Source organism: Aspergillus homomorphus (genome assembly GCF_003184865.1).
Source record: "Aspergillus homomorphus CBS 101889 unplaced genomic scaffold BO97scaffold_18, whole genome shotgun sequence".
Taxonomy (NCBI): domain Eukaryota; kingdom Fungi; phylum Ascomycota; class Eurotiomycetes; order Eurotiales; family Aspergillaceae; genus Aspergillus; species Aspergillus homomorphus.
In genome coordinates, this window is record NW_020291904.1 from 18,837 (window position 1) to 40,619 (window position 21,783).

The 21,783-nt window shown below is 49.9% G+C and overlaps 4 protein-coding genes across 4 annotated transcripts; 2 read left to right on the top strand and 2 right to left on the bottom strand.

The window, feature by feature from the left end:
• The first annotated feature begins 10,986 nt into the window (after window positions 1-10,986).
• BO97DRAFT_60440 (uncharacterized protein) lies at window positions 10,987-11,419 on the top strand. Its single transcript, XM_025700937.1, has one exon. It carries the CDS (start codon window positions 11,087-11,089, stop codon window positions 11,360-11,362), a length of 276 nt encoding a protein of 91 aa, XP_025551294.1. The 5' UTR covers window positions 10,987-11,086; the 3' UTR covers window positions 11,363-11,419.
• A 421-nt stretch (window positions 11,420-11,840) lies between these two features.
• BO97DRAFT_60424 (uncharacterized protein) lies at window positions 11,841-13,033 on the top strand. Its single transcript, XM_025700936.1, has one exon. It carries the CDS (start codon window positions 12,048-12,050, stop codon window positions 12,738-12,740), a length of 693 nt encoding a protein of 230 aa, XP_025551295.1. The 5' UTR covers window positions 11,841-12,047; the 3' UTR covers window positions 12,741-13,033.
• Window positions 13,034-15,597: 2,564 nt separating this feature from the next.
• On the bottom strand, window positions 15,598-17,924 carry BO97DRAFT_405506 (Iwr1 domain-containing protein). Its single transcript, XM_025695206.1, has 3 exons — window positions 17,814-17,924; window positions 16,223-17,656; window positions 15,598-16,134 (listed from the first exon to the last, which is right to left on the bottom strand). Exons 1-3 carry the CDS (start codon window positions 17,878-17,880, stop codon window positions 15,926-15,928), a joined length of 1,710 nt encoding a protein of 569 aa, XP_025551296.1. The 5' UTR covers window positions 17,881-17,924; the 3' UTR covers window positions 15,598-15,925.
• An 810-nt stretch (window positions 17,925-18,734) lies between these two features.
• Window positions 18,735-21,233, bottom strand: BO97DRAFT_414356 (putative differentiation regulator (Nrd1); the record flags this gene model as incomplete). Its single annotated transcript, XM_025696347.1, has 1 exon — window positions 18,735-21,233. One exon carries the CDS (start codon window positions 21,231-21,233, stop codon window positions 18,735-18,737), a length of 2,499 nt encoding a protein of 832 aa, XP_025551297.1.
• Between the last annotated feature and the right edge of the window lie 550 nt (window positions 21,234-21,783).

The following is a 21,783-nucleotide window of genomic DNA, read 5'->3' on the forward strand; positions in this document are numbered from 1 at the left end:
TCCTTGATCTATTAATCTACTGTACCAAGATGACCGGCTTCGTCGACCGTCCATGGTTGTGTAGTGAACCGCTGGCGGTTACTTGAATGGGAATTCAGCGGACAATGTTGCTTGTCATGGCGTTTGCGACAAGGTGGGAAGGCAACGTGAGCAAACTAGTCGGTAGGCTAAGTTAGACAAGCAAGTTTAAGAGGTGGCATCTGCACGACTGACTCTCAGCCCCATCTAGTCCACTGAACTTGGTTAGAAGGACGGAGTAAGCCTCTGTGAGCGTGCCGTATACCCCGTTCAACGATCACCGTGATGGGAATCGCTATGAGGTCCGTCTGCTTTTGTGGCCCAGGAGGGTTTCGTATGGATTCAAGGGAGGAAAAGGAAGTAGGATAGCAGAATTATCCCGGGGATGAGGGAATTTCAGCTGCCTCCGCTTGTGTGCGGCCCAAGAATTGGATCCGGCGAGGAGGCAGGTCACCGGTTGAGACTAGCAGCGAGGAGAATGCACCAACGGACCCGACAGTTTGGTTGAGGGTGTGATAGTTGGGCATTAGTAGGCAGCCATGAGCGTTTTCCGTCTAGCTGAGGGGTTTCTGTTTTCTGGGTAGAGTGGATAGTCAAGAATCCTTGCAAGTGAGGCAATTGGCTTCTTAGCGAGCGCGGAAATCTCGCGAGGTTGGATGTCTGTCACTCCTTGAGGCACGGTAGGGAGGGAAGTACCACGAATGTACGATGAAGCCTCGAGTTGTGAGCAAAAAGCACTGACTCAGCCGGATCAAGATGGTTAGGCAAATCTTCAGTCTGTTTTAAGGTACAGAAGTAAGCTTACCTCTGGGTGCGTGCCTTCCCGTAGCCTCCTCCCATGAAGGGTTGTGCGATGGGGGGAGGAGAGAGGGGAAAAGGGGGGGGGAGGAGAAATGAAGGGTTGTGGCCCATATGGGAGGGGGGAAAGTGGAAGGTGGGTGTTGTGGAGGCACTCGAAGGGGCGGGCTACTTCCAAAGGTGTACTAGTCTAAAGGGGGGCCGCGCCTCTACTTCTCCCTAGTCCACAGTGACTCTGCGCCAGCTCTCTCATCAGTTAGTGCTACTCAAGTACCTAGGGACTAGGGATACTGATCGATCTCACTTGCCGGTGTCGATCGAACGGCCGTCAGTCTCAGAATGATGATACAATATCCATGATGTAGATTACAGAATCATACAGTACAGTACAATGCGATGGTGTGGTACGGTTTGCAAATAGATGACATGACAAGTATTGCTGTTTTTCTGGATGGCATGGCGTGCATTGGCGGCGGGGCCACCGCCATTTTTCTGTCACTGTGTCATCTCGCTCTCTCGCTCGCTTGCGCTTCAACTCTGATTGAGCGAGGCTGTTGTTGTCGACGTAAGGTCGCCATTCCTTCCTTGAGGCACAAGCACTTCATTGGCCTGTTACTGGTGTCATCTGAGGTTAAATTGGTGGCCAACTCGGCATGACTCGAGGGTGGCACGGCCATGTCGAACCAGACAACCTCAATAATAAACTCGCTAGGTTTGCGACGTTGGCTTACGTATCACACTACCTTTCGATTGGCAGCATGGTCTCGAACCAAGGTAGCTGAGCTACTTGCTAAGCGCCGGACTTTGTGGAGGTTAGTATGGTGTTTTCTTTTTTCCCACAGGTTAGAGCACCTGATGGGGGACCGGGACTCATGCACAGCGACTGTGCCGCATGTCATATCGGGAGAGGAGGCGGACACGCAGGCGGAACGTTAATCTATTGGTTATGTTGTGGAGTCTATGTGATGCACGATAGACTGACTCCCCCGGCCACTCATTTCGCAATGATATTGGTCTCTACCAGTGTCTGTTCTTGCTTAAAAATCAAGCACATCGCTGCTAGCCTTTCATCATGATTAGGGCGGTTGAGATGGGGATCCGAAAACAAAGTAAAATCTAGTTAGTTGCCTTGCGGCAAGGCTTGAAATAGAATCTTCTCCTTGTCGCTCAGTAGGGAAGAAAGCACAAGGCTAACGGATATAATTCCATCAGCCGTGCTATGTAGCCACGGTCAGGGGTCCGGACCGTCACTAACTGCAGCGGCGGAGAAAAGACTCCGTTTGAGGCGATTCGCCCCACGTGCACCGCAGCGGCAATGGAAGCCGATCCCGAGAGCGATACGACCTCAACTCAGGACTATTCCTGTAGACAGATCGAAGAAATGTTAGTAGAGAGCAGTATTGACGTCGTTGTTGTCGTTGTAGTCCTCGTTCTTCCCGCAGCTGACATTATTCTGCCCCAAATGAGGACGATTAGTGTGGGCTCAGGGACTTGAAGTTGACGACCAGACCAACGAAAGGTGATCTTGTCCTCTGACTCAGTGACTCCTGGGCGAACTATCCAATTGATAGCTTGACCTTTTCATAGTTCCTCGATCCTTCAAGAATCCACCACTGAGCCATGTTAGCTGGCTGTAACAGATGGGAATGAAGAACAAAGAAGAAAATCATTCGTCCGTGATCGATCATCCATCGATGATTGGTAAGACAGCCAACCAGTATCCTGATTGTGTCAGGCTCTGGCGTTCTTTTGGGAAAACCTCTCTTCCAAGAACTCTATATCTGATGATATAATCTGGGCCGGGTAATTATTGAAGAAGATTCCAGTCACGTCACCGAAAACTGCAGTTCTTTGTTCCCCTGTGCGGCGCATGATTCCACCGGAACCAAATAACAAGGGACAAGGCCCTGGCCATGGTCCCATGGCTCAGGCCCGCTCCATACCCACATTGGTAAAGCTAAAGTGGCGTTACCTGACTAGAACTGTGTGCCACGGATCCTGAAGATCAAACGTGGTGAACGTGGTCGGAGAAGAAATGAAAGGTCATGCCGTGGAAATCGACCTGGGGCTTGCCGCAGCGCAGAACCAACGAAGGATTCATCGCCCGGTTCGCTGCCGTGGGTATGAGGAGCATGAAGGATTCCGTAAATTTCAAGGGAAATAGTGTGATGACGCCAAGAGCTTCTAGCGTCACTGCTCCTCGATGAACTAGAAACTCATTTGTGGCGTGCCAGGATCCCATCTAAAAACGAACCGACAACAAGCGCATGGAAGAAAAGGAGGGGAGGAGGGAGGTAGAAAGCTGATGTTGATAGTAGGATGTATGATGAAAGGATCGGCATGCAGTAAATGAAAGTGCCCTGCGAGCATACTGTTCGCAGCTCAAGTGACCTACCGGTACACATGCGACCAGGTGGGATCGGATCGTAGCATGTCCCCCGATGATGCGACCGATTCATCGGCCGGTTTAAAACTGTGAGCTCTGGCCACATGACCGCAGTATTAATATGTTTATTATGGTTAGTGTTCTCGATAATATTCTTATCATCTTCTCAATTTGGGTAGGGGCAGAAGGACGGAGGAGAATCCTGCAGCATCTTAGACCCGGGCTTACCGGTATACAGGGCATAGGGACTCAGAGATTTCTCAAAGATGAGTTCTAGCAGACATCCTATTGGTGCGACGAAGGAGGATTCAGCCCCGTTGCGATAGGCCTCTCAATTTGACGGCTGAAGTAGACTGAGATCTCTGCAATGCCGGACTTGAGTCAAGTCAACATCTTCCTCTAGACAGTATCAGTCACTCCCTATGCTCTACATTAAGTCGCTAGAGAAGTTAAACCATGCAGTATGCAGTCCTCAGCATCACTATTGACTGAGAACTGACACATCCAACGCCTTTGTGCAGAGATGAGGCATCATGATCGTAAAGGAACGATGGCAAAGCCGATTATTCAACACTAAGATTGGGACCTTGGCGCGCATTCTTTGCATTTCCAGCTCGAGGGGCTCTGATGGATCAAATTCATTGCCGTCTCTTGAAGTCTCACCCTTACCGAAAGGAACGTGTTGCCTTACTTTGCTGTAGGCCGACCGAGCCCACTGGCCAACTATTATAAAGGCCCTGCTACGGAGACAGAAAATTCCTGCTGAGTATCCAATGAAGCCATCTACCTGGCTTTTCATCTGGCTTGGAGGATGTGCAACAGAAGAGGTGGAATCGTACTTGCAGATGCAGAACGATGTGGGCTCATCGATCGTTGCATTGCTCTCAGATCCTGTCATTAGAAGTGAAGAAGGTGCCCTGAATTAAGGGGAATGAGGGGCCAACTAATGGAACAGAAATCAAGGCCCTCGAGGCTCATGCTGCTGAAGCAGAAGCTGATCTTCTCGAGTACGTGTCACCGAGTACTGGCCGTTCCTGGTCAATGGTGATGATAAGACGAGTCCACAATAACTGGTTTATGAGTGTCTTCTACGCCAGCATGCGGTTTCCAAGGGTTGACGATTCCTGACGGATCGCTCCTGCTGCGGCTCCGTCGGCATTCGATGAGTGGTAATGGTGGCTGAAGCCATCCCGGACAGGGTCAAAACCGATTTTCTGGAAGGAAGAAGGAGAAAAAGCTTGGGGAAGAAGACTTTCGGGGTCTACGAGGCATACCTACCACGATAGATCTGCTTATGATTCATGCCTTCGGAGGTAGGCAAAACTCGATTTCGACTCCCAGATGTCGCACCACCATGATCTAATGATATCACGGTAATTTGTTTCTTAGAATTGTTCCGTCCAGTCGAGGCCATGAGCGTGACAGGATCGACAGCTGGGTCTTCCAAGAACGCCCGGCACCAAATTTCAACGCTACCACTCAGGTAAGGATGAACCTAAACGGTCCTTGAGGGTCGCCGTGCCTTAATGATCGGAGAACACTCTAGCTCGCTTGCAGGTCGGCTAGTGTCCTCACCATCGCGGGACTCGTTTCAGCTTTTAAGACAAAAGTCCAGAAATTAGCTGGAGCACAGCGGGACTCCATCCTGGTGTAGTTGATCCGTAAGTAGTGGCATTAATAGTGCACTGTAGTGTGGTACTAAGTGGCCTTAGGGGGATCCATCGGTACCGCGGCAATGCCAACAGCTTCCGCGCGAGACCGTGTCAATTGGCAAAGAGCCGCAAACGTTGCGCATTCTAGGTCGGTTCTAGGTAATGGTCCTAATCAATCCTATGAGCAACGGAGGCATACCTAAGGTTGCGCTAGGTAGATTCCCTTTTAGGAGACTTTCTTTTATTCGGGTGTCACATTTGGAACGCACCTGGCAAAGAAACATACCCCTACTGACTGGTACCTCGGCAGTAGAGAGTCGTCGCAGGGAAGAGTCTCGATTGCTGCTGCATCTGATTACGAGTCAGTGCTCTGTCTCCCATACCTCAATTCGCCGCTGGAAGCCAACCCCTGTCGAAGCAGTTTCTTTGTGCTCACCCTGGTCCAGTGGTACTGGAATGAAGGTACCCACCACCGAACAACGCATCGCTGTCTTCGACCACCAACCAGACTGGACTCCCATGCCCCCAATACTGCCTGAAGGCGTCATCACTGTAAACAAGCTGTTTTGATAGGTGTAAATCCTTAACGTCCTTGACCAGGGACACTCACGTGATCAAACACATCTGCGGGTAGGCGTGATGAGAACCAGGGGGAGTACTAAGGCTACCTTTAGACTTTTGTGTCAAAGATGGCACATGTAAATTTTAGTTGGAATGGCGTAGAGCGAGCGGATAAAGTACCGATGGTTTCGTCTTGCTTCTCAAGCAATTGTATGAACTGTGTGTAGTACCCGCTGTACATACCACATCTACTTACCCGAGTCAATCCTGCCGATGTGAAAGAGAGATCTACAATAGGCACAAGACAGCGGACGATCATCCGCGCGATTCAAGTCTCTGGCTGTGGAATTGCGGGAAGGAAGGGGAGAGGAAGGCCAATATCTCCGCGGAAGCATTGACGTGTTGTCTGGTCTAGACACGGGCGCAACATTGAATTGCTGTATGTAGCAAGGCAGGTATGCAGTATACACGCGTTGACTGTACTGTAAGTAGGACCAATAATGTGGGCGACAAAACAGGCAATTAGCCGACTATTCTGCGGCGAAGTCATATTAGATAGCGTGCAGGTCCGAATGAACAAGGGCCCGAGCAAGTAACCATCCTTACCCACCCTTGGCCCTTGAAGGAGAAAGGAGGGGGAGAGCTTCCTCGCAGTAGGGTACAACGGGATTGGAGCCTGCGCAAGTTGACTGTGCCGTAAACATGGTCGATGTTGTCTAACCAATCTGGTCTCAAGACCGACTTCTCCAGTTATATTGATCATACTCCATCGTCGTCATCTTCGCGTCAGTGATACTGTGTAATTGAAAACAAAGGTAATCTTGCAAAAAATGTTGTAGCTGTTTAGGAATGGTATGGCTGCAGTCTCTCCACTTGGTGAGCTTTCGGCTCCGGACATCGCCCTGACGAGTACTCAGCAAAACAACTGCGATTAGTTCCAACGAGAATTCGCTAACGAAGTTGAAGTAAGCAGTATAGGAAATCGAGAATATACGACAATGCCAAGAGAAGAGGAGACAGGTCTCTGAAGAAGCGAAAGAACCGAGGGAATTAGTTACCGAGTAGTTAGTTAGTTACTACAGTAGTTGGTTATTGCAGTTGCGGGTGACATTAATGCATTTCAGCTCTGTCAGTCAGGGCCGCCGCCCCTCCATCTCTCTTCCCTCTCTCAGTCTCTGTCTCGGCCCTAACCCAAACGACAACCACACGCGGAGGTACCGCTCCGACCGTCCAGAATACCTTCCACCTGGACACCTGATTTGCTGGCTCGTCTAAAAAGAACCCGGAGTTGATCGGTGCCACAGCCGACTCGTGGAGATAGTAGTGACACCATAGGTAATCTGAGTGCAGCCTCTGTCTTCAGTCGTGCACTGTGCCTGTTGTTATCTGTTGTGGGCTGTGTTGGGGCGTGGTAAACTTCTTCCTTTCGTTATTGTTTAGAACAAACAAATTGCTACGTATCAGGGTATCAGGTACAGTACAATGTATGGCTTGCTGCAAGGTTTGGAAGGGATCTTATGCTTCCGCAAAGTCAAATGTATCTCTCTCTCACTTTTTCGTTTTCTTCCTTCTTGTCTCCCCCACCGCCCCTTCCTTTCCATATAAGATTCTACCCCTCTGCAGACCCCATTGGTTTCTATACATCTGCAAAGCATTCGAAATCATGCTCGGCGTCTCAAAGTCTAAGAGTGCGAATTTGCTGTCAAAACTTGGACTCCAGCCGACAACCACCCACTCATTCCTGACTGTTTACCTAGACGGGTCTAGTAGCACTGTTCGGTTCCCCATGGATGAATATTGCTTTTGCCAATCGTTGCATTCATAGGCTTGACAGACAGCGCTAGTCGCTCGCTGAAGAAGATTGACAAATCACTCCAGGTTTCTTCTCTCACAGCTACCCTTGGCCATCCTATAATAAGCTCCACTAGCCTTTTGTCTCTTTTTTTCTTGCCTGAAGTATCTCTCTTAATCGTCCGATATGTTGTTGTTTTCCTAGCTAACTCTATGGATGAGGAATGATAGGTGGTTACCGATCATGGAAGGAGACTCTGTACCCAAGATGATGTCGAGATTTCTGGTAAGAGGGGTGGGTTCCCTTGTGTACAGCACTCTGCCGTTATCATGCATATCAGCTTCAGACTTGGGGCACGTGAAAAACCGGCCATATTCCCTGCTCCTCCCAAATAGACCAACAAGGAGGGTAGTGGGACATGAGCTCATTCCGTTTCATGACAACTGTGAGGGGAAGTGATAAGTGATCGGCTCACCTTTGCAGAAATGTGTTGGCAAACTCTGCAGATTGGTATCTTGACCGTAGTACAGAGTACCTGGCTGTGCATAGTACATACTGCGTAGCACTAGTAGCATGTCGGATGATGGGGAACCTGGAAAGGTCGAGTAGCACGGTGACAATCTTGGCTGTTTTTGACAGGCCCTTTTCATTTTTTTTTCTTCTTTGCTTGGTATCAAAGAAGTAGTGTGCTCTACGAACCCACAATCTATGGGATAAAATTCGACGCTGTACGAACTGTGCTGTGCTGTGTACTGTGCTGTGGGTGGCTCATTTCCTCCTCAAGTTCCGGTGACTCGAGGCTTGGGAGGGGGCGAAGGGGGGCCCACCCACATCGTGTCTCCCGCTTGGCTGTCAGGCTGGCTGCTGCCAGTCCTTCAGCAGTGGCCCTGCGCAATCTGAGACCGTAAGAGCTAGGCAAATTTAGAGCTTCAATTCTATTCGTAGGTTGGACCCGACACAACGGTAAGCTAGCAGGGCCACTGCAGGCTGGGTTGCTGATTCTATTCCGCGCCCAATAGACGCGGGCTATGCGCGCCCTGCTGTTGGCTGGTCGCTTTCAACCCTCCCTTCTCCTTTCCAAAGTTTTGCTGTTTCTCTGCCTGTTTCGGGTTTGGATCTCTTTCTTGCAGCAATCTGGCGAGACTGAAACCCCAGCGAAATTATTTTCACTTAGTACCTTTCGCTCCGTCCTGAAATGTGAGAGTAGACGAATCTCAATGCTGCGCTTTGGTCTTTCTTTCCTTTTTTTTATTTCTTTTTATTATTATTATTATTATTTTTTTTTTTGATTTCCCCAAACTTATACCGCCCCCGACTGGCTTTCATTCCTGTTTTGCCCTATCACTTTCGGAGCACGGATAAAAGGTGTTCTGCATGCTACGTAGCGGAGCTTCAAATGATTCACCTTGCTTTCCCAGATTGTCTTCTCCCCACCGACAGTCAATTTACTACAATGTACTTCTTGAACAGTCTCCTTGTCGAATCCCTGGTATCTCTTCCCCTCACTTTATTTATGCAGAAGTTGTGCTTGCATCGACTAGCTGTCGGATCATTTCCTGCCACCAAACGTGTTCCCGGTGCGCTAACCTGTATCCTCATTTGCTTTCAGATGGGTCGAGACCCAGTGGAATCCCCAGAGATGGTGATTCTAATTTAGAGTAGATGTCGGAGACTTCGGGGCGAACACTGACTTGACTAAGTACTAGTCACTCCATGGCTCCACCGCTCGCAATAATGTACTGTACTACAGTAGATAGATGAAGATGAGTCCACACTCCACAGTGGCACACTGCACCAGGAGCAAACAAACGGGCCAGTTGAGCAGGCCAAGTGTCGTCTGATGTTTTTTTTTTCCCACGCCAGCGACCGACTTGAACCCTGCAATGCTTCGTTTCGGTCCACCCGTCTTGCAGGCATGGAGCCGACCTATCAGCTCCGTGGTTCCTTCGAATCTTCCCCTGCTATGGCAGGGCTGCAGGGCAGCCCGCGGGCGGGCGTAATTTTACCGCGTCATCCTCTTGGCTGTGTTCGCTGATGTGATTTCGATTTTCATTCCCATCGTCAGGTATTACCTGACTATCTTCCCGCCTCTTCCTTTCTACATTCTTGACACCATGAATCGCATCCTGAATGTCCCTCGTCTTCAACTGGAACTCCTCACCGCAGGGTCGTATGCCCCTCGAGAATTTGCGGCGAGTTGGGACCGCCAAATACGTCCGCATCCTTTTTCCTGTCAGGAGGAATGCTTGTGGGGAATCGAATACGAGCCCTTGCTGCCCGTAATGATAATTACGGCAAGCATGACACATTCTTCACGACCAGATATCGGCAGGAGAAGGAAGAGTTGATTCCCCATCCTCGCAACACGAACATGTGGTCACTCCAATTGTTGCTCAGGAACACTTCTCCACGAATATCGGATGTCACTCTGTTTCACAGGAGGTCAGGAAGTCGGCATGTGAATTACAACCAGACATAGCTAAGCCCCCTTCTGTATAAGGAATTTCGCTATGCTCATTGTTCCCACAGTTGGGATTGAGTAGTCATAGTCGCATCTAGTATTTGTCATGGTTCTAATAGGCCGATCGATCTGTGCCCCAGTCAGCAGTCGAGCTGCATAAGCCAGGAAGGAGAACCGTACGGTTCCCTGAAGTTAGAGCTAGAAGACATCCTTCATGACTGCATGGTCGCGCGCAAGAGCGAGATTCCGTGCAAAGACGAGGATAGATCCGTCCGTTCCTTACCTTTTCCTCTGATTGTCTGATTCTGTCCTCCCTCTTCTGCCGCGCATGCAGATGGGTCAAATCGCAAGCTTCAGCCTGGATGGTTCAGCGATCCTAGGGACCTGGAGGGGTCATCCGGCATTCCGACAAGATGAACATTATGACAACGGTGTCAAGTAGAGACTGATTGATTGACTTGGACCCGTTGAGCTTGGTCCATCGGACCAGGGACCGACTGACTAAGTGACAACTGCTTATCACCATCGTTCACCTTGATATCTCTCTGGCGTGGTTCTGGTTGGAACTTGATCTTAGGAGGCACTTCTCACCCTTCCTCTCCAAATCCCCCTCTATTGTCTGTTCTAGTCAAGACCTTTCTTGCGGCTCCTTCACGGTGATCGTGGGGTTCGTCTTTGCTTCTCAATATTATGGTGCAGGATGCATGAACTAAAGTGGACTGGCTTGCTCTCCTTCAGTCCCAGTGGATCCGTGGTTTGGGAGCATCAATACATTTTAATCGAATGGAGTTTAAGATGAATAAAACATATCCATTGGTCTTCTTTTCGATTATCAGCCCAAGTATTTCCCCTCCCTCCCTCGCTTCGAAAAAAAAGCAAGAAAATAAAAGATGAGAAAGAAAAAAACAAGAGGGAAAGAAAACTTTAAAATTACAGTAGCCGCAATGTAATTACCCGGTCCAACGGGGGCTAGTACAGGTAAGTACAGACAGTGATTGTTCCAATTGTCTATCCTGCCTGCCAACGTGATCCTTGGATGATCTCCACTCCCCGAACTATTCCATCCGTCAATGACATCCACCACCACCACAGCAGCAGCAGCATTATTGTCATTATTGCACTGCTTACCGTTTGGAGCTCGCGGAGGATCCATTTGTCGTGGAGAAAAGTGGCGAATCCCTTTAAGTAACTGAGTATTCCCAGATGATATCCTTGCATATAAGAAACAAGCTCTGCGCTGGGGAATTCTTTTTCTTTTCTTCTTTCAATTTTTTTATTTGCAGAATTATTTTTTCCCCTTCAGACTTTCAAATATTCGATTTCTATGGTACTAGGACAATATCTGTTTAATATCGATAAGTCTGTCCTTTCAGATTGATCGGGGGCCAAATACACAGTATAAAACTCTTAAGGAGGACATGCACGTGGATGAAGTACTAGAGTTGAAAGTACGAAAAGAGAAAGGCATCAACATCACCACCCGACAGCCATCACCACCACTATTAAGGCTATTGCAACTACTACAACCACCGCAAGGCTCTTTTCGCCTCCTCCATTCACCTCCTCCTGACCCCTCTTCTCCTGTTACCAACAACGTACCACGCTACCACCTCTTTCCACCCACACCCCTGCTCTTGCTGCTGCTGCTGCTGGCGCTACGCATCACTCCGGTCAACCTCATTTACCCGCCGTAGAAGCGACATTCCCCACGACCGGACCGGGGGCGCAGTCACCGTCGGCCTTCATTACAGGCCAGAGAGTCCCAGTACTCTGGGACGCTGCATGGATTAAGCACAACTAAACACCACTAACGGGACCCTTGGTCACCATTGCCCTCCACCGGAAACCCAACCGGAAGTCTCGTGCGGCGTTGGTGATGGTTTAAGGAGGAAGCCGGGCCCAAAGGAATCCATTTCGCAAAGCTGCCTCCTTTTACTTTTATCTTTCTTCTGTCTCTCCACATCATTGATCTACCCAAACCTTTTTGTGTTGCAAAAGCCAAGGTCCTCCTTCCCGTGGAGAAAGAAACTACCTTCGGCCTTTATTGCTGAATCCAAAGCCCTATCACATCTCACGTCTTTGGGGGTTTGATCTACTGTGCTCCAGACTTCACTACTTCTTCATCCCTTCTCCTCTCTATTGTTTCCTCCTTATCTCTCGAAACCTGGCTACCTTTGCTTGCCTTGTGTTTTGAGACATCTTGTCTGCCTGTGCCATACTTGTATCTTTGGCGGCTCTTTTCTCTTTCTTCTTTCTTCATCTTCCAGCATTTACCTAGATAGAAGGTGCAATTTCTTCGGAGATTCATCTTCGCCTCTGTTACTCATCATACATTCATCATCTTCCAAGGGTTGACGCCAGCACCACCGCACGTTGAAAATGCAGGCCATTCACGAGCAGCATCGGGCGAGCTACATGCCTGCCTCATCTCGCCAGAGCCGCATGGCCATCGATTCCTTGCTAAACCCATCCGGGGACAGCGAAACTGCCAGTACTCGATCACAATATAGCCAGCACGGCTCGCCATTATATCCTCCCAGTCCCAACCAGTACTTTTACACTTCCTACTCAGAGAGCCGTCATCCCTACCGGGAGGATTCGCAGGACCAGGGTTACCTGTCCTATCGAACGCGATCTGTGGAATCCTCGCCGGACCCCTACTCTCGTGATCGATATGACTCGGTATCTAGCAGCTCTAGCAATGCTGCAGAGCGACGCCGGCCTCCCCGACCCAAATACGAAGAGGAAGAGATGTATTTCATCTGGTACCACCGAGTGGACCTCTGCCAGGAGTGGAAGGAGGTCCGTGAAAGCTTCAATCGGCAGTTCCCCGATCGGCAGCGTCGCGGGTTCCAGGGAATCCAATGCAAATTCTATCGCTTCATCAAAGAAAAGAAGTGCCCTACGTTACGGGAGCAGCGCCGCATGCGTGACGGCGACTTTCTGCGGGAGGGGGCGGGAGCTGCCGACTCGGGGTCACCGAAGTTTGGAGTTATTGATTGGGTAGGGATTTGGTATCCATGGATGCGTGAGGACAAAGAAGAAGTGCTCACTCGACGGATGTCGAGGTAAATGAGTCTGTTTGCGGCTTGCTTCATCATGATCCGGCAGTGGTCGCCTTCTTGTCGAGTCATTTTTTGCCTCCTGCACTCCTCGCTCTCGCTCACTCAAGTCTTGCACCACGACTCGATACATTTCTGTTTCACGGCCGACCCCGACGATACCTCAACATTTAATTATTCCTTTTCTCAATCTGTTTTATTTGCTTCACAATCCTTGTTTGTTCGTACGGTCGTTCTTGCCGATTTGCAAATCACCTTTAGCATGTTGTGATCTTAACCTGGGAGGATATCTGTTCATTTTGTCGTTACAAGCATGCATAAAACGCACTGGGCCTGTGGGAGGAACTTGTCGATTTACAGTTGTTTGTCATGTTCATCTATATACAGAGGCGTACCACTCACCCTCATCTGCCGCTCTATCTGTCTGCCTGATTGGAATTGAATTCTAGTTAGATGGAATTAATGCTTTGATCCAAGGATAAATGTCTTGACGACACTTTCACAGCCCACCTGGCGTGGAATCAAGCTCTCAATTGCTCATGATCCTCTGTGGATAAAATTTCGTATCGGACCCTGGCGCAAATACCTTTTCATGGCTTAGTCGCCGACTATATCGCATCCACTTCGGAAGCCCGAGATCGGCCGTTGACAGGGGAGGTAAGAACGATACGGCACAATACAGTTACATACCAGATTGTAACAAGCGGGTACGGTGCTACGGTGGAGTGGAGTGGACGGTACAGTACAGTACACACCCTCGGCCCGGCAGTACCTTTGCAAAGCGAGAAGCAAAAGGGGGCAAGAACGGCTCAGCTTTGGAAAGATAATCTGATATGATGTATAAAACTGATACGTTAGCTGGTGGTGATCGAAGCATGACAAATCGTCCATCTCGCTTGTTTCCCTCAAGCAATTTGGCCTAGTCAAACGATGCAAGGAGTGGTTTTGGATGTCTTGCTATGTTAAGAACAAGGATTCTCTCCACCTAGGAGTCTGTTATGGGGTTATGGGGTTAGAACTGTCGTACTAGGAGGGTGAGTTGGAAGAGTCCCTTAGTATACTGGACTTCTAATAAAGTAGTTATGGTACCTAGGTAAGAGGAGCCGGCATTGAGAAAGCGTGGATACTTGCATACCTAAACCTTTCTCACAAACATAGTTTCTATGTGTGTATGTATAAGGAAAGAGACAGGGACGGTTGGAGTACATCGCGGAGATGAGGGAGTGAAGTATGGGTAATATGCTGAATGCGCGTCTCACTCACTCACTCACTCGCAAAGCATACTGGTCTAGACGGCGATGGATGGTGAAAGTCAAGGCGAAGCATATAGACGACCACGGATTCAATAAGAGACAAGGGCCCACATTTGTCAGAATGATATCAGAATCCAATCAAGGTCTGTATGTATCTAAACATACAAACGTACATACATACATATAGCTTCATGTCTACAATGACATTATGTTGACAATGGAGATTCTGTACCGTGATCAGGCTTCAGAGTCATCCATCCTAGGCGCTTGGTATACACTCGCTCGGTACAGACTGGCTTGTTATAAGCTCTACATCCGACGATAATGCAGAAGGAACGAAGAGAAGAGACTTTCTAGCTCGCCACGTTGTGCAATATTCATCCACCGCTGATCCGGGTCTCAATCTCCCGCGCGGGAATAATCGGTGATGTTGTTTCTCATTCTTTTCCTTGCCGGGTGAATGCGTTATTCAGGATGTAACAGAATTTGGAATTGATATAAGTTCTCTAGATAGTCCACAGGGACGACGCGTACGGCAGAGGATGATGATCATGGTGACTATCAGAAATCTTTTACATAAAAGTTATGAAATCAGGTGATGTACAGCATGTTCAGCCAAGCGAATGACGACGAGTCTGTATAGCACACCGATGGGAAGCGAAGCCCAATCAGGACCCATGGGTGAGACTTATTTTCTGCAAGACTGAGCAGAAAGGCAAGACTCGAATCGAAATAAGGGAAACAAAAAAAACGAATTCGAAACCTTGTACCAACCCAATAAGGCAGATAGATGATGACGATGATGATGTGGGCGCATGGATCCTCAGGAAGGAATTCAATAATGATGAGATTGTGCATGTGGAAGGTATCATGGGATTGTTCGGTATGGTGTGTGTGTGTGGTATGGATGGATGGTGGAAGTAAGCGGTTCGCTTGGCCCCCCCATTCGGCTATTCATAATAAATGGATATTATTGTTGAAAGAGGTGGGGGAAACGTAAGAGGATGAAAGATGAGAAAAGAAAGAAAGAAAGAAGGAAAAGGAAGGAAGGAAGGAAGGAAGGAAGGAAGGAAAGAAGGAAGGAAGACTGGATGGAAAGGATTGGAAGCAAGTACCCTACCCCGCATCATCATCTTCTTATGGCTGGCTATTCATTCATCCATTCATTCCATCAGGTCTTGCATCAATCTATTTGATTGTCTTGTCTGTCTTCAAAGTTTCCCGCTCTCCCTTCTTCTTCTTCTTCTTCTTCCTTCCGTTTATGACATGATAGCCAGCAAATACGGTCTTTGACTATTTCAGGAAACTGATAGCTGGCTGTTTATGGGGCGGTTTGGACTTTTCGTCAGAGCAACGAAGAGCAACGGAGAGCAACGCTTCTTTCTTCCTGCACAATCCGTCTTGTCTGTTTCCTTGTTGGGACGCATCGCAGGGCTGACCAGGTAGGACTGGCTGGCTGATTTGCAAGGGAACGAATAAGTGCTATCAGCTCCGAAACAGCCTTGGCTCCTTGTTGTTATCGTAATCTACTTTTCTTTTTTTCTTTTTTTCTCTTTGTCGACTTCGCTTCAACAATGGCTACGAGCTCTGCAGAGAACTGCTGCTGGTCTTCCGATGCATAGATGCGTTGGCTCCTCCACTGAAATTCTCTCTCGCATGATTGAAACCACTTCTACTGAACAGGTCTCCCTATCTCTGCTCTGCTGCATCAACTGCTTCGGTCTATCACTTCTTCTTCCCCAGAGTCGTCATCGGTTTCTCCTGCAACTTGCAGCATCGCACCCTTCCCCAAAGTACTATGCATCACACATCCTCCACCAAATGAGGCAGACCTTCGTTCTGCAGACGCAGCCACCCCAGCTAGTCTCGGCTGCCTTCCTGCACTTGTGAATGATTCCTTCCCGTCTTCAGAGCTCTGTCCCACAGACCTTATTCGAATCCTTCACCAACTTTCCTCATCCGACTCCACGTGTGACCGGAATCCATAGTCAAATCGACAGTGCCCCTCGCTAGCCGAGTCGTCAAAGTCAAATTCTTCGTCATCAGACCGTGCATGGTTTCGATATTTACTGTAGATAGCTGTCGGATCCTCATCCTCATCGTCCCACGACAATTCTTCATCTGGATAATCATTTGCGGGATTATTCTCAGCTGCCCCCGTCATGCCCGTTAGCCTTCATCCTTCATCCTTCGCTTCTTTTTGTTTTCCAAATCTGACGGGTTTTGCGCTTGGACTTACCGTTGGAGTCTGCGTCTTCGCTGTCCCACCGCTCTTCATCCTCCTCCTCCTCCTCAACAAAATTCTCCCAGTATTCTTCATCCTCTAGGGTAATGACAATGACTCCAATATCCTGCCGAGTCATATCAATCCCATGCTGCTTGAACCAGGCCTCATGGTCCAACTCCAGATTGGCCAACGGGTCCGCAAGCAAGCCGCTAACTGGAAGCGGCCTTCGAATGTACGTATCGTAGACATATTCTCCGTCGCTCTCAACTTCATCGTCATCCTGGTCTGCAGTGAGCGCGTCAGCCGCCGAGTTAGGATTCTGGACAGAGCTGCCGTCAACGAGCTTTTGTGTAGAGCTATGTTTATTGGGTGTTCGTGGCTGGTATTTCAAAGTCGGCTTGGGTGTTCCCACAGAATGAGACTGCGGAGGCTGGCCAGCCCCAGACACCAGAGATGTAATGTTGCGCGGGTGGTTTTGTGACCCTGTATACGACATGTCCACTTCCATCTCGGCATCTAATTCCAGAGCGACCTGCTCTAGCTCTTTTGCGAGTCGCTCTGACTCAGCCTCCCAAGTCCTCTGATGCGAAGCCTGAGCTTCTTTATCCAGGACCTGGGAGATATGCTGTTTAGCAGCCGAGATCGCGGTCTTCCGCTCTTCCCTCCATTTCCTCTCTGCCTGATTGACCACCGGCCGCTTGCGCGGTCGTATTGGCTCTTCAACCTCCGCACCCAACCCTTCAACCCCAGCAACCGCATCCGCAACCAAAGACGCCTGTCTTGAATGAGGCTTGCGCCTCAGCTTCTCCACAAGCACAGCCACAGGACTATCCCCTTTCCGCTTCTGCACTCCCGCACCTGTACTCCGGAGCGTGCTGTTGACGGGGGTACTTGACCGCGAAATTTGGAAACGGCGCAGTGACTGGGAGGCAGTAGACGGCGAAGCAGGACTTTCATTCCCACTGGAGGCGGTGGAAATAAGTTTACCGACGGCGGCGGAGTCAGAAGTGCGCTCAGCCGCATGAGCGGGTGATGGTGCTGGTGCTGGTGCTGACGAGCGAGCACCCGCCGGCGACGCAGGGGTCGACGGCACGGGGGATGAATACAACGCTCGCTTCATTTTCTCATCCTGTTCCCTGCGCGCGGCGGCGAGACGGCGTTCCTCGCGGAACTCGGCCCCGGGGGAGGTGGCTCTCACCATGGGGACGACGCCTGCCGCTGCTGGGGTTCCGCCGCCATCATTCGCAGCGCTGGTGCGAGAGGACACGCCACTGCTCACCGAACGTGGAGTGCGGATGACTCTCTGCTGCCCAGGTACCAGGGATGATGATGGGTCAGCTGTCCCACTGGCGGTGGTACCCTTGGGACCATGGCTGCTGATCTGAACTCGTTGGAAAACAAAGTCTGTGAATCGTCGTTTGGTCTGATGCAGCTCAGACTGGATATCTGTTCAAAAGCATTAGCTCAGTATAATTATTAATAACAAGATTGCAGTTTTGGTAGTAAAGTAGATGACGTTGCCTCTCACGTCGGACGTTTGACTCAATGGCTGCTACTTCCGCCATGAATGATGAAAAGGCCAAGGAAAGAGGGAGGTTCTTACATAATGTGTCCACGGGTTCTTCTTCGCGACGCCGCTTGATGTTGATCTGTTCCGGCGGCAAAGCCATCTTGAGCAACCTTAACAGTTCTGGGGTTGGGCTTTACGTGGCTACAGGTTAGGGTGAAGTCAAACCTATGATGCTCGTGACAGTCGCGGTTCTGTTCCTTCCATGATTTATCCCTGTTCGGACTAGCGCTATCTAGCCCGTCTTATCTTCACGTGACCATGATTCGACGATGCTGCCAGATGGGCAAACTATCTACAAAGTACTCGAGTTGTAAGCTTAGAAGTCTTGCACATTATAACCAGGGCATTTGTCATTGTCTTTGCTAATGAGAATAAACCCTCCTCGTCTCTCCTATGTTCCTTGATGGCGGTAGCACTATCATCAACTGGTACCAATTACCTCCGCCGCTATATAACCCTTGTCGTTATCGGAATGCAACAGGGGAGCTGTGCTCTGGATTGAGTTCTGTCGAATGGCATCACATATGCAAATGGTCAGCTTGAAACATAAAGAACAGACCGAAGCTAACCAATCTGGGGTGTAGCCGAGATCCCGCCCGCTTTCGTAGCCAAATGCAGATCGAATAAAATATTGTAAATAGCCAAGAGAAGAGAAGCAGAGAAGGGAAAGAGAAGGAAAGAAGGAGTCAAAGAAGATGATGAAGAATCATACCCAGCTAGCAATACAAGTATTGGTATATGAAGAAGAAAGAGGGATTAAAACGGTATAAAGTGGTGTGGTCAAGAAACGAAACATTTAGACAAGTAAAGAAGGTGAGAAAGCACAAGGGGCGAAGCCAATACAGAGAAAGGGATCAAGATTATGACACTGAAGATAATGACGAGATGCCAAAATAGGGGCGAAGGATTGATTTCACCACTGTCAATGGAGGAAAGGTGGATTCGTCACAGCTTTCATTTAGCTCCAATTTCCTCTTCAGCCCATCCAGGCAGTGAGCTTTCGTTCTGGATTGCCAGACCGAAGCCAGCATGTTTGAGGCCTCCGAGAGCGGATGTGAAGCTAGAGAAGCTGCTTTGAGGCTGGTGGGCAATTCCCGAGCGAGGTGGTCCAGCCTGGTTTGAGATATGCCCAAAAGGTTCCTGAGAAAATGAAGGCAAGCTGACGGCCCGGGAATGCTGGGCGCGAGGTACGCTCAAGCCACTCGTGCTGGCTGTTGCATGGTGACCAGGTCCCGATGAGCCATTGGTCACATTCAGAAAGCCGTTCATAGAGGGCTTGTGCTGATGTAGCGGGGCGTCAATACTTCCGTTTGTGAGCTCACCAGTGCTTGTTCCAGTGAAGAGATTCTGCTGTTGAGGCTGGGATTGAGACTGGAGAGCAGCAAGGGCCATGGGATCACTCAGCCGGTTCTCCTGCTCTTGGGATTGCTGAGCTGACATTTGATTGAGATACATAGTCAATGGGTTATTGGCTCCGACATTGAGAATCCCCGATGGCGATGAAACTTGCTGCAGAGGATGTCTACCCAGGTGGCCATTCTGCGAGCCAGTGGACCCAGGAGCAGGTGAAAGAGCCGGATGCGTCGGGCTAGATCCAGAGCCGGACTGGCTCAGGTTCTGCTGGTAACCGTTCAAGGCTGGAGAGGGTGACTGTGTGCCCTCCATTCCCGACCCGTTCCGACTTTGCTGTCCACCATTACCAGCTTGGCGCGGGGGGTTTCCACACCGGTCCTTGCCAAAATTGATCTTAAACCTCTTGTACTCTTCCCGGTTTCGCATCCCTTCAATGGCTTTGATGGCATTTGCAATGTTGGTGAAATTGACGAAAGCGCAACTCTTCTCACGCAAAGTGTTGACAAGCTCAATCTCTCCATATTCCGAAAAGTCCTGGCGTAGCCGTTCTTCCAACCAAGTCTCATCTAGGTTTCCTACATATACATTCCGAGAAGCACCCCCACTCACAGCCAGGGCAATGGCGGGAGGGAGGGGACCCGAGTGTTTACCCCATCCAATCTTTAACCGACGGTTGTGGATCATAAGACCCTGCAGGTTGCTCAAAGCATAGAAAGAAGCCGCCGACGTCGGGTCAATAAAAGTGACAAAGCAGATGTGCTTGTCCGGAATATAGCGAATGTGATGAAGAAGCCCGCCACGTACGACATTGCAGATCTCTTCAATGGTGGTCTCGGGGTGAATGTTGCCCAAGTAAATCGTGCGGTTGCCAAGGTTGTTGACACCACCAGCTGTGGTGGCCACAGCTGCGGCGGCAACGGACTGTTGAGCGAGGGCATTCGTAATCAGGTCACGGTCTGCCGAGTTGAGGATGTGAGCGTATCCTGGAGCGATGCCCAAGAATTGGGCGGCGTTCTGCTGCTGTGTCTTCGAGACATATGCACAACGGTCTTTACCATAGAAGACACGGCGGGGCGCCTGCCACTTGGCCTCCTGAGGCAACTGGGAGACAGCCTTCATGGCGTTGTTGATTGACAAGAAGTGGACAAAACCAATTGCCTTCTCTTTAACAATCTTGACAGTGTCAATAGGACCGAACTTGCCAAGCTCTTCACGAAGCTCCTCTTCTGCCATTTCTTCGGGAAGGTTGCCCAGATAAACATTCCTTGACGCGCCTGATTGTTGCACCGCAAGCGCCACTGATGTAGGCACCTGGGAAGGCTTCCCCCATCCAACCTTGATATCATTACCCTTGATAGCGAGTTTCTTGAGGATAGCATCCGAGTGGAAGTGCGTGGCGGAGTTACTGTCCAGGAAAGAGATGAATGCGCAGTTCTTGTCGGGAAGCAAGCGAACGGATTCAATCTGGCCGCTCCGTACGTGGTTCAAGATTTCTTCCGCGGAAGTTTCGGCAGGGATATTGCCCAGATAAACAGTACGGCTCGTTCCCGAGAGCAGGCCAGGGGTTACCGAGGCGGCATGAGCACCGAACGCGGCGTTGCCCAACCCGCCCAGGCCACCGACGGGCGATTGCGGAGCTCCCAGCATCTGCCCATTACCCATACTATCTGGTGATAACATGCCCGAGTAAAGACCATGATTCTGTGCAGGCTGAGTTGGACTCGCCAAGTGGTGGCTCTGATTCTGCGCATGTGTAGGAGCATTGGCTTGAGGAAAGCCACCAAAATTGGCGAACTGAGGCGAGGCAAACGCGGACGGGGTACCGGGCTGGAATGGGCTACCGAGCAGCAGCTGAGACGGTAGGAGGGGGGTGAAGTTCATGTCGAACGCGGTCCCCGAGGAAGCCATGGTGTCCGGAATCGGAGCCGAAGTGTTGATGGCAGGAATATTGGCACGACGAGCGTTCCGGTCCGACAGACCCTGCAGAGGAATATTGTTGGAATTGTATGCACCGTGGGAGAAGCCCGTGTTGTCCGCGCTGATGTGGGAGAATTTGGAGGGAATCAGACGACTCGGGTTGCTTGCATCGGAGGTTTGCATGGCGAGGGAAGAGAGCGACTAGGACACGAGAGTCCCCTGAAGAAAAAAAGAGAGAACGGGGTGAGTCGTCAGAAATGAAATGATTGATGTCACCCAGCCAAGGGCCAAAGGGGGGAAGGAGGACGTACGAGGCAATTGACACGGTAAGAATGGCCAGGGGAGAAGGAAAAAAGCCGGGCCTGAAGATCACCCCCGAAAAGAGTAGGGGGGAAATAAGGGACAATGAAGAGAGGCTCAAAAGGCCAGAAGGAAGGTAAGATGATTGTGGAATGAAAGTAATGAGGATAGGGACACAGCACGGGGCAGGAGTCCTCTTCCAATGGAGACGTGTCTAGAAGGGATCCCAGTGGTCAATTGGAATGTGCATGGACAATGAGCGGATGGGCTGGTGGAACGGAGACAAACCTGTGATGGTTTAGTTGCTTTTAGGGGGAGGGTGGGTTAAGTTTGCGGGTAAATAAGGCCGAGATCCAAGAGACCGGCACAGGGGCACCAGGTGAAAGAAAGTGGACGAACAGCGGTTCAACCAAGATTGTTAAGATAAAGACGG